The sequence below is a fragment of the Oryctolagus cuniculus genome, chromosome 15, assembly GCF_051225735.1.
Source record: "Oryctolagus cuniculus isolate XC-2025 breed Fujian yellow rabbit chromosome 15, ASM5122573v1, whole genome shotgun sequence".
NCBI classification, from domain to species: domain Eukaryota; kingdom Metazoa; phylum Chordata; class Mammalia; order Lagomorpha; family Leporidae; genus Oryctolagus; species Oryctolagus cuniculus.
In genome coordinates this window covers 38,362,783-38,380,356 of record NC_142881.1, presented here as the reverse complement: position 1 = coordinate 38,380,356, position 17,574 = coordinate 38,362,783, and the positions used below count along the sequence as shown (strand labels likewise).

The 17,574-nt window shown below is 41.7% G+C and overlaps 2 protein-coding genes across 6 annotated transcripts in view; one reads left to right on the top strand and one right to left on the bottom strand.

Moving 5' to 3' along the window:
• The window catches only part of CPEB3 (cytoplasmic polyadenylation element binding protein 3), a 276,927-nt gene that overhangs the window by 12,853 nt on the left and 246,500 nt on the right, over nucleotides 1-17,574 (bottom strand). The window lies entirely within an intron of this gene.
• BTAF1 (B-TFIID TATA-box binding protein associated factor 1) overlaps nucleotides 1-17,574 on the top strand; it is a 95,327-nt gene that overhangs the window by 69,390 nt on the left and 8,363 nt on the right. For all 3 annotated transcript variants that reach the window (XM_008270199.5, XM_089314757.1, XM_089314758.1), the window contains 9 exons: nucleotides 2,385-2,533; nucleotides 4,841-4,993; nucleotides 5,865-5,986; nucleotides 6,077-6,244; nucleotides 9,852-9,929; nucleotides 10,067-10,196; nucleotides 12,049-12,190; nucleotides 12,284-12,414; nucleotides 15,132-15,257. In XM_008270199.5, coding sequence (XP_008268421.3) covers nucleotides 2,385-2,533; nucleotides 4,841-4,993; nucleotides 5,865-5,986; nucleotides 6,077-6,244; nucleotides 9,852-9,929; nucleotides 10,067-10,196; nucleotides 12,049-12,190; nucleotides 12,284-12,414; nucleotides 15,132-15,257 — 1,199 coding nt within the window. The remainder of the gene's footprint in view (nucleotides 1-2,384; nucleotides 2,534-4,840; nucleotides 4,994-5,864; nucleotides 5,987-6,076; nucleotides 6,245-9,851; nucleotides 9,930-10,066; nucleotides 10,197-12,048; nucleotides 12,191-12,283; nucleotides 12,415-15,131; nucleotides 15,258-17,574) is intronic.

Below are 17,574 nucleotides of genomic sequence, written 5' to 3'. Positions count from 1 at the left end.
TCATCTTCAGTGTTTGTTTGTGTTTTTTTTTTTTTTTTTTTTTTTTGAAAGGTAGAGAATAGAGTGAGCGCTCCCATCTGCTGGTTCACTATCGAAATACCCATGGCAGGCCGGCGCCGTGGCTCAATAGGCTAATCCTCCACCTTGCGGCGCCGGCACACCGGGTTCTAGTCCCGGTTGGGGCGCCGGATTCTGTCCCGGTTGCCCCTCTTCCAGGCCAGCTCTCTGCTATGGCCAGGGAGTGCAGTGGAGGATGGCCCAGGTGCTTGGGCCCTGCACCCCACGGGAGACCAGGAAAAGCACCTAGATCCTGGCTCCTGCCATCGGATCAGTGCGGTGCGCCGGCTGCAGCGGCGGCCATTGGAGGGTGAACCAACGGCAAAAGGAAGACCTTTCTCTCTCTGTCTCTCTCTCTCACTGTCCACTCTGCCTGTCAAAAATAAAAAAAAAAAAAAAAGAAAAAAAAAAAAAAAAAAAGAAATACCCATGGTGACCAGGAATGGATATACCCCAAGTCAGAAACCTGGAATTCAATCTGAGTCTTCCATGTGGGTGGTAGTGACCCAAGCACATAAGCGTTCTATTTCCCTCCAGGGTGCATATTAACTGGAAGCTGGAATCAAGCAGGGCCAGGATTCAAACCCAAGTACCCTAATATAAGATGTGGGCATCCCAAGTGGCAACATAGCTGCTGTGCCAAACAAATACCTGCCTTCAAGAGAGCTTTATTATTTTTTTAAGACTTATTTATTTGAAAATCAGAGTTATATAGAAAGAGGAAGAGACAGAGATCTTCCATCCACTGGTTCACTCTCCAAATGGCCACAGTGGCTGGGACTGGTCCAGGCTGAAGCTAGAAGTCAAGAGTTTCTTCCAGGTCTCCCACATGGGTGCAGGGGCCCAAGTAGTTGGGCCATCTTCCACTGCTTTCCCAGGCACATTAGCAGGGAGCTGGCTCAGATGTGGAACAGCCAGGACTCCGAGCGGTGCCTATATGGGATGCTGGCATCACAGGTAGTCGCTTTACCCTCTGTGCCACAGTGCCAGCCTGAGATGGCTTTTTAATAGGCAGAATGGTTTTATGTACCTTAGGAACAATAGTAATTGATCTGTTTATTTGGTTTATAATCATTTTATTTTTTTTTTTTTTTTAAATGTCTTTTTTTTTTTTTTTTTTTTGACAGGCAGAGTGGACAGTGAGAGAGAGAGACAGAGAGAAAGGTCTTCCTTTGCCGTTGGTTCACCCTCCAATGGCCGCCGCTGCAGCCGGCACACCGCGCTGATCCTGGCAGGAGCCAGGAGCCAGGTGCTTTTCCTGGTCTCCCATGGGGTGCAGGGCCCAAGCACCTGGGCCATCCTCCACTGCACTCCCTGGCCATAGCAGAGAGCTGGCCTGGAAGAGGGGCAACCGGGACAGAATCCGGCGCCCCAACCGGGACTAGAACCCGGTGTGCCGGCGCCGCAAGGTGGAGGATTAGCCTATTGAGCCACGGCGCCGGCTCTATAATCATTTTATTGATATTAATCATGTACTATTTAGGTAGTCTATTATAAATAGTATAGTCACAAAGTACTTTTTTTTTAATTATAAAATGACAAGACTGTCTAGATAACAAATAGACAAGGGGTCTTTTAAGGGTATGGCAGGCACACTGACATTCTTTTTTTTTTTTTTTTAATTTAAGATTCATTTATTTTAAAGTCAGAATTAGAGAGAAAGGTCTTCCACTCCCCAAATGGCCACAGCAGCCAAGGTTAGGCCAGGCTGAAGTCAGGAGTCCATATCAGATGACACTCCTGATGGCAGCTTAACCCATTGCGCCATAGTACCAGCCCCACACTGACACTCTTGAAGTATCAGAGATATTTCTCCAAGCAAGAAAGATGGATGAAAATCAAACCAGTAGAAACTGGTTCAAAAAGCTGAAGATTATGGGAGGACTGTACATAGTAGATCCACTAGATCCAGTTGGTGTTTGTTAAAAATCTGGTGGAGAGAAAAATTAGAGGGGGGAAAAAATCTGGTGGAAAATTTGGAATAAATCTTTGTGTGATAATGAGTTTCGCTATTTTATTTACTTTGTCTCACTTAAATGTGATGTTAGAATTCTAGAAGATTGTCCGAATCTTTCTGTCTTAAGAAATCTAATTTGTAAAACTTCCTTCGGCCTTCTTCAGACAAAAAATACAGTTACAGGCATGAGAAAGTTAGTTAATGTTTTCACAGAAACAACAGTGCGCAATTGCTATTATAATTGTATCACAGGCCTTCAGGGACAACCAGTGTATTCCTTTGTAATATAGAACTTAAAATATTCGTGTATGTGTTTGTGAAAACATCTACCTCAGAATAATTTTGAAGTTTCCTTAATCACTTAACTCAGGTGTAATGGAGCAACTGGATGTTGGCATTGTTCCATATATTGTCCTTTTAGTTGTTCCTGTGTTGGGAAGAATGAGTGATCAGACAGACAGTGTAAGATTTATGGCCACACAGTGCTTTGCAACACTGATTAGACTCATGCCACTTGAGGTAAGTTGAAGATACTTGGTTTATCGATTTAATATTTTCTGTATTTATCCTTAATATTTCTAATATTTTTAAAAGCAATATGTCAGGTCAAAAAAAGCAGTATTTTGAAAATGTTATTATAAGCATTAAGATTTTTATGTTCTAGTAGTTCCTTTTTTCCTATTTAACACAGTAGGATTTTTTTTTATTTTTTTTTATTATTTTTTGACTGGCAGAGTGGACAGTGAGAGAGAGAGACAGAGAGAAAGGTCTTCCTTTTGCCGTTGGTTCACCCTCCAATGGCCACCACGGCCGGCGCGCTGAGGCCGGCGCACCGCGCTGATCCGAAAGCAGGAGCCAGGTGCTTCTCCTGGTCTCCCATGGGGTGCAGGGCCCAAGCACTTGGGTCATCCTCCACTGCACTCTAGCACTGTGGCATAGTAGGTTAAGCCTCCACCTGTGGCACCAGCATCCCATATGGCCACCGGTTCAAGTCCGGGCTATTCTACTTCCAATCCAGTTCCTTGCTACTGGCCTGGGAAAGCAGCTAAGTAGGGCTCAACTACTTGGGAACACACATGGAACAACTGGAAGAAGTTCCTGGCTCTTGAATTCAGAGCCATTTGGGGAATGAACCAATGGATGGAAGATCTCTTTGTTTCTTCCTCTGTCTGTAACCCTGCCTCTCAAATAAGTAAATAAATCTTTAAAAAAAAAAAAAGAAAAAAAGATTTATTTGAAAGGCAGAGATACAGAGAGAGAAGTAGAGACAGAGATCTTCCATCTGCTGATTCACTTTCCAAATGGCTGCAACTGCCAGGGCAAAGCCAGGAGCCAGGAACACCTGATTATCCCACCTGTGTGCAGGGGCTCAGCACTTGAGTCATCCTCTGCTGCTTTCAACGCACAGTGTTTTAATATAAGTAAAACAAGAAATCAGATAGTAGTTCCTAAAACAATGATAATTAGTAGATACTGCTGTATAAATAAAATTGTTTCTGCATTTCCCTGGGCTGAATTTTAAATGAACAGTAAATTTGAAAGATAGTAATTACAACTGTGAAAAGGAAATGAAATCTATGAGAGCATGGAACAAGAAGACTTCAAGACTAATATTGGACCATTTTGGAGTGGACTCACAAGACAGAAATAGTATATTTAAGATTTATTTTATTTATTTGAAAGGCAGAGGTACACAGAAAGAGAAAGAGATCCTCCATTCGTTGTTCACTCCCCAGATGGCTATATTGGCCAGGGTTGGGCCATGCTGGAGCCGGGAGCTTCCTCCAGGTCTCCCACATGGGTGCAAAGGCCCAAGCACCTGAGTCATCTACTGATTACCCAGGTGCATTAGCAGGAAGCTGGATTGGAAGTAGCCAGGACTCAAACCGGTGCCCATATGGGATGCTGGCATAGCAGCTGGCAGCTTCAACCCCTGCACCACATTGTTGGCCCCCAGGATACATTTTCAAGAGTATTTATTACAGCATTACTCATAATAGTCTAAAATTGGAATCCATCCACATATTCTTGAACAATAGAGTAGATACGTAAATTGTGGGGTCTTATTTTGCAGCAAAAACAAACTATAGATATATAAAGCGATATTAGTGAATCCTTAACATTCAGTTCTATTTTTCTGAAGTTCTAAAACCGGTAAAAGAAACTAGGATGCATACCTAGGTGATAAAGGTATTTTTAAAAAGTAAGAAATTACTGTAAAAGTTAATCATAGCCAGTGCCACGGCTCACTAGGCTAATCCTCCGCCTTGTGGCGCCGGCACACCGGGTTCTGTCCCGGTTGCCCCTCTTCCAGGCCAGCTCTCTGCTGTGGCCAGGGAGTGCAGTGGAGGATGGCCCAGGTACTTGGGCCCTGCACCCCATGGGAGACCAGGATAAGCACCTGGCTCCTGCTGTTAGATCAGCGGGGTGCGCCAGCCGCGGCGGCCATTGGAGGGTGAACCAACGGCAAAAAAGAAGACCTTTCTCTCTGTCTCTCTCTCACTGTCCACTCTGCCTGTCTAAATAAATAAATAAATAAGTAAATTTAAAAAAAAAAGTTAATCATAGGATTACCTCTTTGGGGGGGTGCAATTATTTCTTTAAGAAAGCAGAAGAGGTTATGATTAGGTATATAGGATTAGGCATATAGGATCTTCTAGGATGATGTTGCGGCTCTTTTTTCTCCAGTAGTCGTGTGTGTTTCATAATCTGTTAAACTATATGTAATTGTATATTTGCTTCAGTAAGACCTAACAATGATTTGATAAATCTGAACATGAAAAATGTGAGTAAGTAGCTTTAATACCTACTCAAAAATCATTTTAGGCAGGCATTCCAGACCCTCCAAACATGTCAGAAGAGTTAATCCAATTGAAAGCCAAAGAGCGACACTTTTTGGAGCAATTATTAGATGGGAAAAAATTAGAAAATTATAAAATTCCAGTCCCAATTAATGCTGAACTCAGAAAATATCAGCAGGTAAGTTGTATGCTTATTTGGTAAATATGAATAGACACTTTGTCTTTCAAATGTACTTTGAAAGGTTTTAAAAATTGATTTAGTAAAATCTGTTTAGTGTCTTATGCGCATTTATTTCTCTTTTGCTAATATAAAGATTTTTTGGGAAGCTGGTGTTGTGGCACACCGGGTTAAGCTACCACTTGCCACACCAGCAGCCCATACCAGAATGCTGGTTCAAGTCCCAGCTGCTTCATTTTCAATTCAGCTTCTTATTAATGTACTTGATAAACCAAATAGGAGACAAGAATGGAATTCCTGGCTCCTGGCTTCAGCCTGGTCCACACCTAGCTATTACAGCCATCTGGGGAGTGAACCAGTAAATGGAAGATCTCTCTGTTTCCTCTTCCTCTCATTCCCTCTTTCCCCTGCCCCTCTGTTGCTTTCCCTTTTGGATGAATGAGTAAATAAATGTTTTTTCTGATTATTTTTTTGTCTGTATAAGCTTTTTAAAAAGATTTATTTATTTATGTGAAAGAGTTACAAGAAAGAAAGGCCATCCACTGTTCACTCCATAAATGGCTACAACTGCTCAGATCTGGGCCAGGCAGAAGCCAGGAGCCAGGAACTTCATCCTGGTCTCTCACACTGGTGGCCTAGACTCGGGTATATGGGCCATCTTCCACTCTCTTCCCAAGCACATTAGCAGAAAGCTGGGTTGTAAGTGGAGCAGCCAGGACTCAAACTGGCATTCTGATATGGGATGTCAGTATTGCATAGCCCTCTGTGCTTCCATCCTGGCTCCTATGTGAATGTTTTTTATTTTTAAAAAATTTATTTTCTGTGATCTGTTCACATTTATAATTCTCCTTTCTACCCTTTAACCTTGCAGGATGGTGTGAACTGGTTAGCATTTCTTAATAAGTATAAGCTTCATGGAATTCTGTGTGATGACATGGGTTTAGGAAAAACTTTACAGTCCATCTGCATTCTAGCTGGAGATCATTGTCACAGGTAAGTTAAAATGTTATTTTTAGAATTAGATTTCTAAAGTCTAATGAAGGTAAGCAAACTGGTTAATTTACTGTGTTTTCCGTTGTAAAGGGCCCAGGAATATGCAAGATCAAAATTGGCAGAATGTATGCCACTTCCTTCCTTGGTGGTTTGTCCACCAACATTAACAGGTCATTGGGTGGATGAAGTAGGTAAATTTTGCTCCAGAGAATATCTGAATCCATTGCATTATACAGGGCCTCCCACGGAAAGAATAAGGTAAGCACCATACAACAAAAAATGTCTAATCTTTGTTTTAAGTAGTATGGAAGAATAAAATTTATTAAGAAGTACTTCTAGTTAGTTCTTTTGCTTACAAAACATAGAAAATTGACTCAGGAAGGTAAGTGTACTTTGAGAAGAGACATGTTATTGAGGCTCATCAAAATTCAGGTGTGTTAGCATTGTACATTTGGTTGAGCTTTCTAAGTGTTGAAGTGGGAAACTGTCAAGAACCAAACTCAATTATGATCCCCTGTTTGAAATCTTGTGATTACAATGTCTCTTTGGTGCTGCAGTTATATTTTCCATTTTCCACCTGCTTCCCTAAGAGTTTCCTTTTGCCTTGCTCCTTCTTTATTCCCTCTCTTCCAAGATGCTCTTGGGTCACACTGGCAGTACTAGAGTTCTTTTATTTTTTATTTTTTATTTTTATTTGATAGAGTTAGACAGTGAGAGAGGGAGAAAGGTCTTCCTTCTGTTGGTTCAGCCCCCAAATGGTTGCCACGGCCGGCGCTATGCTGACTCGAAACCAGGAGCCAGGTGCTTCTTCCTGGTCTCCCATGCGGGTGCAGGGGCCCAAGCACTTGGGCCATCCTCCACTGTCCTTCAGGGCCACAGCGGAGAGCTGGACTGGAAGAGGGGCAGCCAGGGCTAGAACCCAGCGCCCATATGGGATGCCGGCACTGCAGGCAGAGGATTAACCTAGTGAGCCGCGGCGCCGGCCCTTAGAGTTCTTTTATCTTTGTTCCATTCCTGTTAAACACCAAATCTCTTATTTCCTAACTATAAATTTTGAAGGGTAGGGTCTCATTTATTTCAGTTCATCTTTGATTTACTGGTTGCTTTTTTCTTTTTAAAAAGTAGAACCTGGATTTTAAGAAGTTATTTGTTTATGTGAATGTTTATACCAGAGTTTGACAGAGACCTCTCATCTGCCAGTTCTCCCCTCAACTGCCCACAATAGCTGGGGTTGGGGGCAGGCCAAACCCGGGAACTCAATCTGGGTCTCCCCGTGAGAGTGGAAGAGATCTAGGCACTTGAAGGATTCCTTGACTTGCTGCCTCATGAGGTTGCACATTAGCAGGGAGCTAGAATTGGGAGAGGAGCCAGGACTTGACAAGCCCATGCACTCTGATAGGGAATGCAACATCTTACCTATCACTTGCTGTCATAGTGATAGGTTGCAGATTAGTCTGTATATTTGCTACTCTTCTATATTAAGAATTGTCGCTCCCCCTCTTCGTGGAGGAACGACACAGGACCCTGCGCTGTTCTTTTGTCTGCTCGGCCCTTCCCGGGTTTGCTGCTGGTTCTTCCCGGGTTGGCTGCCGCCCTTCCACCTCCGTGGAAGGGCGACTCCCCCTGCCACTTTCCCCACTTCCGCGGGGGAGCGGCACACCGCTGGCCGGCTCTCTCGGGGGCTGCTCAGGTGTTCCTGGTGCATGTTGTCTCTCTCCTCCTTTATAGTCCTTTTCCACCAATCCCAACTCTGCTACCCACACGCCGAGTACGCTGCTCTCCTCCAATCAGGAGCAGGATCAGCTCCTGCAGCTTATCAAACTGATGAGGCAGCTGCGTAGAGGTTGTTTGCTCGCTCAGCGCCATATTGTGGGAGAGCAGATGCATAGAATAAGTCTTAATTCCAGTAACTTAGTCTAGTGTCAGTTGCTCCCCACAAAGAATCACTATGGGCCCGGCGCCGTGGCTCCCTTGGTTAATCCTCTGCCTGCGGCACCAGCATCCCATATGGGCACCAGGTTCTAGTCCCGGTTGCTCCTCTTCCAGTCCAGCTCTGTGCTGTGGCCCAGAAGGGCAGTGGAGGATGGCCCAAGTGCTTGGGCCCCTGCACCCGCATGGGAGACCAGGAAGAAGCACCTGGCTCCTGGCTTCAGATCAGCACAGCGCCGGCTGTGGCAACCATTTGGGTGGTGAACCGACGGAAGGAAGACCTTTGTCTGTCTGTCTGTCTCTCTAACTCCACCTATCAAATTAAAAAAAAAAAAAAAAGTCCTGCCTGAGCCTTGGAACAAAATTGTGTTCTAAAACTATAGCAAAAGGATAGAGAAAATCTACTTAATGGAAAGACAACAAAGTCACATCGCAGAAAAAAAGGGGGTGGAAAGAATCACTGGTATTATTAAACAATATTTTAAATTGTTAATTATTATTGAGCACTTGCTAACTAGGGGATATCTAAACAGTTTTACATTTATGTAGAATTGTTTATTGTGTGGTGTGGGCCTTATGGTGCAGTTGATTAAGATACCACTTGGAACGCCCACATCCTATACAGGAATGCCTGGGATCAAGTCTTTTCATTTCCAGTCTAGTCCCTAATCATATTCTGGGAGGCAATGGATGATGGTTCAAGTCTGAGTTCCTGCCACCTGTGTGGAAGACCTGGCTGGGGTTCTTGCTCCTGGCTTCCACTGACCCAGCCCCAGCTGTTGTTAACTAAATTAAGTAAGCAGGGTAGAGTTCTGGATACAGGCAGCTAATAAAAATTTGCACTCTTAAGCAATTTACTGTAGTGTCTCTTTGTAGAAATTCAGTTCAATGTAGTTTAAGCAAACAGGAAGTTAATTTACTAACTTGAGAATTTTAGGGCTGGACTCTTGATTCAGCACATCTAGATTACTCTCATCTGCTTTTGGATTACTCTTTATTTGATCTTCCTCCCCATACATTGTAACTTACTGGTCTCTCCTGGATTTCAGTCTATGGTTTGTGGATAAGATGACCATACGCGGCCGGCGCCGCAGCTCACTAGGCTAATCCTCCGCCTAGCGGCGCCGGCACACCGGGTTCTAGTCCCGGTCGGGGCGCCGGATTCTGTCCCGGTTGCCCCTCTTCCAGGCCAGCTCTCTGCTGTGGCCAGGGAGTGCAGTGGAGGATGGCCCAGGTGCTTGGGCCCTGCACCCCATGGGAGACCAGGAAAAGCACCTGGCTCCTGGCTCCTGCCATCGGATCAGCGCAGCGCGCCGGCCGCGGCGGCCATTGGAGGGTGAACCAACGGCAAAGGAAGACCTTTCTCTCTGTCTCTCTCTCTCTCACTGTCCATTCTGCCTGTCAAAGAATAAAAAAAAAAAAAAAAAAAAAAAAAGATGACCATACACAATCCTACATTCCCCCAGTTCTCTCATCATGATTCTATCAATACAAGAAATGACTAGCTGCCTTTGTTTAGGACATACCTTCAAACCAGTCTCTGTGCTTATGGGATAAAATACTGTTACTGGCCCTATCTGATTCAAATGTTTCATTGTTACTGAAGATTATGGGGACCTGAGATTGATAGCCACTGAGATTGGTGCCCCTATGGAAGAGATGCCAGCACATAACGTTTAAGTGTCTACCACATTTTGAATCAAGTGCTGAACTCTTTTCTAATCAGACTGAAAAGGGGCAACATGGCCAAGTCATAGGAAGAGCAAGCTTTCACATGACAGGCTCATGTGTATATACGAAGCAGAAGGGAGTGTGGTCTTTAGTGGGCATCTTGAAGAACCTGACATGATGTTAGCTATGGTTCTGCCTTGGAAATTGTGTTAAAAATTTTTCAGAGTCCCTGTTTCCTAATTTAATTTAATTTTTAAAAATATAGGTTACAGCATCAAGTAAAAAGGCACAATCTGATAGTGGCTTCATATGATGTTGTAAGGAATGACATAGATTTCTTTAGGTAAGAACTGAAATTTTTTACTTTAGAAAAATTTTGTATCAAATTGGAAGACCCTTTGTTTTCCTGCTTCAAAGAGTCTTTGTATAGTTCCTGACATAAGGTAAAAAATGCTAATTTTTCTCTTTATTCTTCCCTAGAAATATTAAATTTAACTACTGCATTCTTGATGAAGGTCATGTCATCAAAAATGGAAAAACAAAATTATCAAAAGCAGTTAAACAACTGACTGCTAATTATAGGATTATTCTTTCTGGAACACCAATTCAGGTAATTAGTTATTATTTTTCCTGTTTTTACAAAGATATTTGCCAGGTAACAGGTAGGCTTGCCATATGGCAGTTAATTAGTGAAGGTTTTTTTGTTTTTGTTTGGTTTTTATTTGTTTATAGGGATAATTTTTCAGTAATTATATTGCTTTTATAGTGGTTCATTTGGTATATAGCAGTATCTGAATAAACCAGGTTTAAAGGTCATTTTTAAAATGTAATTTTATGCTCTGTAGGTTGAAATCTTATGCCCAAAATATGAAAGATACATCAGATAGTACTCGACACTGACCTTTCTCCTTTCTATAGTATTATGCCACAATCTGATTTAGCATTGAAAAGCTTGAACTGATTCAGTGGTGAATCATCGTATGGTACAAGTGTGCATAGCTGTCAAGAGCCAATTGAAGGAAAGTGATTGCAGAAGTTTATCTTAAGGAAAAAAAAAAAAAAAGATGGGTGGGTATGCAGAAGTTTTCACATACTGTTGAGTCTTGTCCTCCAGAGAATGAGTTGGAAATTTTCACACCTAGCATGGATTGTCTACTCTGATGGGAAGATACCCTTGATGGTTCTCCAGTTAGTGGGAGGGTAAACACCATGCAAAGATTCTTCCATATTCTAAAAATTAATGGTTCTTTGTGTGTTTATTATCTTTTGAATTTATTTTTGGTGGTGGTTTTATTGTTTTAAGCATTAAGAGTTTGAAGTTTTGTTTTTTAAGTACATTTAAAGAGGAAAAAAACAGACTTTTTAGGCTTGAAGTACTGAGATTTGTTTTGCTTTAAAGTTATTTATATGGTGGTGCATGCTTTGTAGCATACAGCAAGTTAAGCCACAGCTTGGGACACATGTATTCTTTATTGTAATGCCTGGTTTAATTCCCCACTACTCTGTTTTTGATCCAGCTTCCTGCTAGTGTGCCTGGGAAACAGAACCCCTTCCTCTCCCCCACCCCCAACATGTCACTCTGCCTTTCAAATAAGTCAGTCTTTTGTAAAACATTATATAGTGGAAACAGTAATTTTAAATAGAAGACTAGCTTTTATTTGGATGGGATGTTTTGGGGGCTTTGTTTGCAATAAAGGCCCTTTTTCTTTTTTTTTCCTTTTCTACCTGAATGATTTAGGTCTGAAGCTGTAAAGGTAGGTTTCTGCAGTGCAGAGTCATGGTAGCCGAGAGTCAGGGATAGAGGCAGAGTTGGATTAGGAGAGTGTCCATACAGAAGGGCATCCCAGTACGGTGACTCAAAGCCTGAAGAGGGTGAGGAGGGCTTCTAGAAGAGAGGGGGTGAAAGAATACCTAAGGATACACATATACTGAGAAAGCATCCAAAAGGAGAAAGTGCTGAATTCCTTTTTTTCTTCATGAATCTTCAACAGAATAAGAAATAACTCATTTTTGTTTTGTGACCCATAAGTGCTAGGTAGATCTGTCTTACTAACTAAACTCCTGCAGGTTTTCTTTTGATGAAATGATGAGGCCAGCAAAATTCCTTAAATCTTGCTGTTAATTTGAGTATCAACGATATATTAAAAGAGTCAGAAACTTACGCATCTTTCTGCACTTCTATTTACTACTTCATAGATACCAGCAGTAGAAAATAAACACTTTGGACCGAGGCCTGTTCTGGTGAAGACTAGAGGATTTTCCCAATAACTAGAGGATACAATGTTTTCTCCAAGGATACTGATCTGAATTTTACACAATAAGAGACTTATGCCATATACCTAAAAATGTGATAATCTCTCACCTCTGTCATCATAATGGGCTTTCATAATTTCATGTTTATTAAGTGTTAAGGAAATAATCTCTACAAAAAAAGATAATTGGTGTTCCTTTTTTATATTCAGAACAATGTTTTGGAGCTGTGGTCATTATTTGATTTCCTCATGCCAGGATTTTTGGGTACTGAACGCCAGTTTGCTGCTCGATATGGTAAACCTATATTAGCAAGTAGGGATGCTCGGAGCTCCAGTCGAGAACAAGAAGCAGGTATGAAAGAGTTATAATTATAAACCCTATGCAAGTTGGATATAATTTATTTCTAGCTTTTCTGAATCCATAATGCTTTCTAACTATAAACAGGTGTTCTTGCAATGGATGCACTGCACCGCCAAGTACTACCATTTCTTTTAAGAAGAATGAAAGAAGATGTTTTACAAGATCTTCCACCTAAAATTATTCAAGACTATTATTGCACTCTTAGTCCTCTCCAGGTTAGAATTCTGGTGATTATGGTTGTTTGTAGTATGTTTACTAGCACAGTGTTTTTGTGTAAGTTTTGTGTAGTAATGTAGTTTCTACTTCCATATACTTTATGGAGTATTCTATTTCAAACAGATGTAGATGAGGCCTAAATAAATTTGTTTGGCTCTATCACTATGAGTTTAGATGTGTGCATTTTGAATATGACATAAAGACAAAATTCAGTATCATATTTGCTTTCTTATGCATCTAGTTAATTTAAAAATTTGCAAGGTGGGTCCACCAGCTGCAGCTCTGGCATCCCGTATGGGAACCACTTTGAGTTCTGGCTGCTCCACTTTTGATCCTAGGAAAGCAGTGGAAGATGGCCCAAGTGCTTGGGTCTCTGCTCCCGTGTGGGAGACCCAGAAAGAAGCTCCTGGCTTCAGATCAGCCCAGCTCCAGCTGTTGTGGCCATTTGGGGAGTGAAGCAGCAGATGGAAGATTTCTCTCTGTCTCTCTTTCTGTCCTTGAAACCTTGAAACTCTTTCAAAAAAAAAAAAATTAAAAAGGTTGCAAGGTTAAATTGATGAGAAATATACCCCTGTTTCTCCATGGGGAATCCATTCAAGACTCCTAGTGAGTGAGATTGAGGTTGTGGATAGTACAGAACCCTGTGTATTCTGTGTTTTGTTCTTAACATAATTGTTAGCAACCTAAATATGATTTTTTTCTTCCTTTTTGAGAACTTTCACCTGTTCACTTAAAGGAAGCACTTATGATATGTGGGGTTTTGTTTTTGTTTTTATTTTTGGCATTTCCAAATTGCCAGCATCACTACCTTTGTGTGTTTAGGTCATTGTAAAATAAAGTAAGAATGACCTGAACACAAGCACCATGATGCAACAGTAGCCAACCTGATAACCAACATAGCTGCCAAGTGACTAATGAACAGGTAGTATACATATCCCAGGAGGGATGGAGCAGGACAGCAGGAAAGTCCATCACTCCACTCAGAATTGTACACAATTTAAAATTTAATAGTTTATTTCTGGAATTCTTCACTTAATATTTTTTGATCATGTATAAATGAAGTCATGGGAAGTGAAACTGAGGATAAAAGGGGGGACTACTGTAAGCCTGTGTTTATTAAGGCCAGATGTTTACCAGTGGATATTATCCTCACAACAGCATTATAGGTATTGTTCATCTTCACTTTTGCAAATAAGAAAACAGAACTCGGAAAATTTAAGTATGCTGCCCATAGTCATAGAGCTAAAAAATAGATGAGGGCAGAGTTTCAAACCATGGTCTGTGGGACTTCATCCCTTTTGAAGTACTGTGTTGCCTCTACCCATTCAAAATAAATGTTGCCTTCTGTACAGTTCTTCTTTTGTACATAGAGACTGCTATTAAAGAAATTTATTGTTGTCTTCGCTTGTACTTTTTAAGAATGTAAGTGGAAACTAGTGCTTAGTAAGATATGGCCTCTAAGAATTTTTTGGCTTTTTTTTTTTAAAGATATATTTATTTGGAAGGCAGAATTACAGAGAGACAGAGAGGTTTTCCATCCACTGGTTCATTTCCCAAGTGGCCACAATAGTTGGAGCTGCGCTGATCCAAAGCCAGGAGCCCAGCCAGGTTTCCTGCTCAAGTGCAGGGAGCCAAAAACACTTGGGCCATCTTCCACTGCTTTCCCATGCCATAGCAGAGAGCTGGATTGGAAGTGGAGCAGCCAGGACTTGAACCGGTGACCATATGGGATGCTGGCACTGCAGACAGCAGTTTTACCTGCCATGCCACAGTACCATTCCCTCTGAATGTTTATGTGATAGGCTAGTGTGCATCAATCTATTTGAACAGTAGGAATTGATTCAATATAGTCATATGAGTAAAAGATATACAGACATACCCAGAAATTTGCATATCCCATCCTTCAATGTCTAGTTAACATGAGAGCCAGTATTGATCTATTCAACTTATATTTAGTGGGCATTTCACTAGTCTGGAGGCTGAGAGCTCTGTGATTCTTCTCTAATATCCATCTCATCTCTGGTTTCCTGTTCATTTGCTAAAATTGGGTTAATATTTCTTGAAAAGCACATTAAAGGGAGAATATAATAGTTTTTAAAGTAGTTATAATAAAGAAAAGATGCCATATGAGAAACATATATGGTGATAACCTGGAGTAACACATATAAATATTCTGAAAGAAGGGAGCCCTAGATGGTTTTAACATTCATTTTTATTCTCTGACTGTTCTTTAGTTCTATAAATTTTCTCTGCACTTACATTATTTCAGCATATACAGGGCAGAAACCCAGACCCCAAAGTAATGTTTCAAATGTGATCAATTTCAGTTTTTAGTCTAGCAGTAAGAATCTTCTAAAAATTTCTCTCTTGACTATGTCACTCCAAATAAGGAAAATTGTTCTCATTTACATGTAAGGATTTAGGTCCTTTTTATTGGTAATATGTATTTGTTAACAACGAAGGAACAAAGGACTATTTGGCTAGTATTTTAATATTTTAGCAGCTAAACATTTTTAATACTTGTTTTCTAAGTGAAATGTTAGAGGAACTTACCAAAGTGGGATGGATAAGACATTAGTAGTGATTTATACATGTCATATCATTTCTTTTCATTAATAAGGGCTGTTTTGAATTACTACTCCTACTAGCCTTTCCTAGTGATTTATTTTGAACAAGTGAAAACACACTGACTACATTCATGGGGATGATTTTACAGGTTCAGCTCTATGAAGATTTCGCAAAGTCTCGTGCCAAGTGTGATGTTGATGAAACGGTTTCCTCAGTTACACTTTCTGAAGAAACTGAAAAACCAAAGCTTAAAGCTACAGGCCATGTATTCCAGGTATGCACTATAATCTACTTATTACATGTTGAACATTCTTCACTGGGGCCATTTGTATATAGAAGATGGTACTGTTTTAATTTTTTTAATACTGTAGGTTAAATAATACGATATAATATACATTAAATAGGTTAAAGTACCTATTTAATATTAACAATTATATATTAATCTACAGTAGGCTGTGGTTTTTATTTATTTTTAAAGATTTATATTTGAGAGACAAAGTTACAGACAGAAGAAGAGACAGAGTGAGCTCTTCCATCTGCTGGTTAGCTCCCCAAATGGCTACAACACCTGGAGCTGGGCTGATTTGAAGCCAGGAGCCAAGAGCTTCTTCCAGGTCTCCCATGTGTGTGCAGGGGCCCAAGCACTTGGGCCATCATTAGCTGCTTTCCCAGGCTATTAGCAGGGATCTGGATTGGAAGTAGAGCAACTGGGACTTGAACCAGAGCCCATGTGGGATGCTGACATCACAGGCAGAAGCTTCGCCTACTATGCCACAGTTCCAGCCCCGAGACTGTGGTTTTTAGGTGGAGGGGTCAGGGACCACATCACTGAGAAGCTGACATTTGACTGAAGAAGATTTAGGCATACAGACGTGAAGGGGGAAGTGAGTCAAGGAAGAAGATAGAAAAAGTACAGAAGTCCTAAAATAGGTCATGCCTCATATGGTCAAGCAAATAGCAAATGAAAAAGAGATGGCTGGCCAGTGCCGCGGCTCACTAGGCTAATCCTCCGCCTTGCGGCACCAGCACACCGGGTTCTAGTCCCAGTCGGGGCGCTGGATTCTGTCCCAGTTGCCCCTCTTCCAGGCCAGCTCTCTTCTGTGGCCAGGGAGTGCAGTGGAGGATGGCCCAGGTGCTTGGGCCCTGCACCCCATGGGAGACCAGGAGAAGCACCTGGCTCCCACCATCGAATCAGTGCGGTGCACCGGCCGCAGCGCACCGGCCATGGCGGCCATTGGAGGGTGAACCAACAATGGCAAAGGAAGACCTTTCTCTCTGTCTCTCTCTCTCCTCTCACTGTCCACTTTGCCTGTCAAAAAAAAAAAGAAGAAGAAGAAAAAAAAAGAGATGGCAAGTGTCAGTTCACCTTTTTTTTCCCCCTCCTGAAGTATTTAACCATAGAAATCTTCCCACCAACAAATTGAATGCTGTAGCATTTTTAAAGATAGGAAAGGGAAAAGCTAGTTGTGAGAGAACACAAAGGGTACTGTTTCTCAAACACAACCACATGAAACAATCCCCTAGACCGCTCTTCCTGTACCAGATGTACTGATTTAGATGGGACAGGTTTGTAGTAAACATTCACACCCATTGAAGTTCAAGAAATTCTTCTTTAAGGAGATGATGCCTGTTTCTAGAAGCATCTCTATGTGTATTATGAGGCACTTTGTGGGAAGAGTTTTAAAGGAGCTGGTGAATATGATATACTTTTTGTTATGAGAAGCTCATTGTTAAGTGGGAGAGACAAACAGTGCAGTTTACACAGAATATAAATACACAGGGTGTCTGAAAAAGTTTATGGAAAATGGAATTAAAAGATAGTTTATCTTTGTGCAAAAATTTTGAAATCCATGTGTATGAGGAGCCTTTAGAAAGTTAATGAAAAATATGTACTATGAAAAGTTTCCACAAAGATTTCAAGGTGTTTTTTTTTTGGGGGGGGTGGGCATCAAAATAAACTACCTGGGGGGCAGAGCATTGTCATGCACTGAGTTAAGCCACAGCTTAGGATGTCCATGTCCCATATCCCATATGTTGGAGTCCCAGATCCTCTGCCTCTGATCCAGCTCCCTGCTTATGTCCTTGGGAAGCAGCAAATGATGGATCAGGTACTTGGGTTCCTGCCACCCTCATGGGAGACCCAGGTGCAGTTCATGGCTTTCAAGTAAATAAATCTTAAAAATTATTTAAAAAAATGAAGAAAGGTGGAGTGACAACTTTCTGTTGTAGCCATGTGGAGAGTGAATCAGTAGATGGGAGACCTTTGTGTCACCCTACCTTTATTTTTTTATAATTTTTTTTTAAGATTTATTTACTTGAAAGGCAGAGGGAAAGATAAAGATTTTATGTCTGCTGGTTCACTCCCCAGTGGCCACAACCACCATGGCTTGGCCAGCTAAAAGCAGGAGCCAGGAGCTTCTTGCAGTTCTCCCACATGGGTGGCAGGGGCCCAAGCACCTGGGCCATCTTCCACTGCCTTTCCAGGCATATTAGGAAGGAGCTGGACTGTAAGTGGAGCAGCCAGGACACAAGCCAGTGCCATATGGGATGCCGGTGCCACAGGCTGCAACCTCAACTCTGCCTTTTAAGTA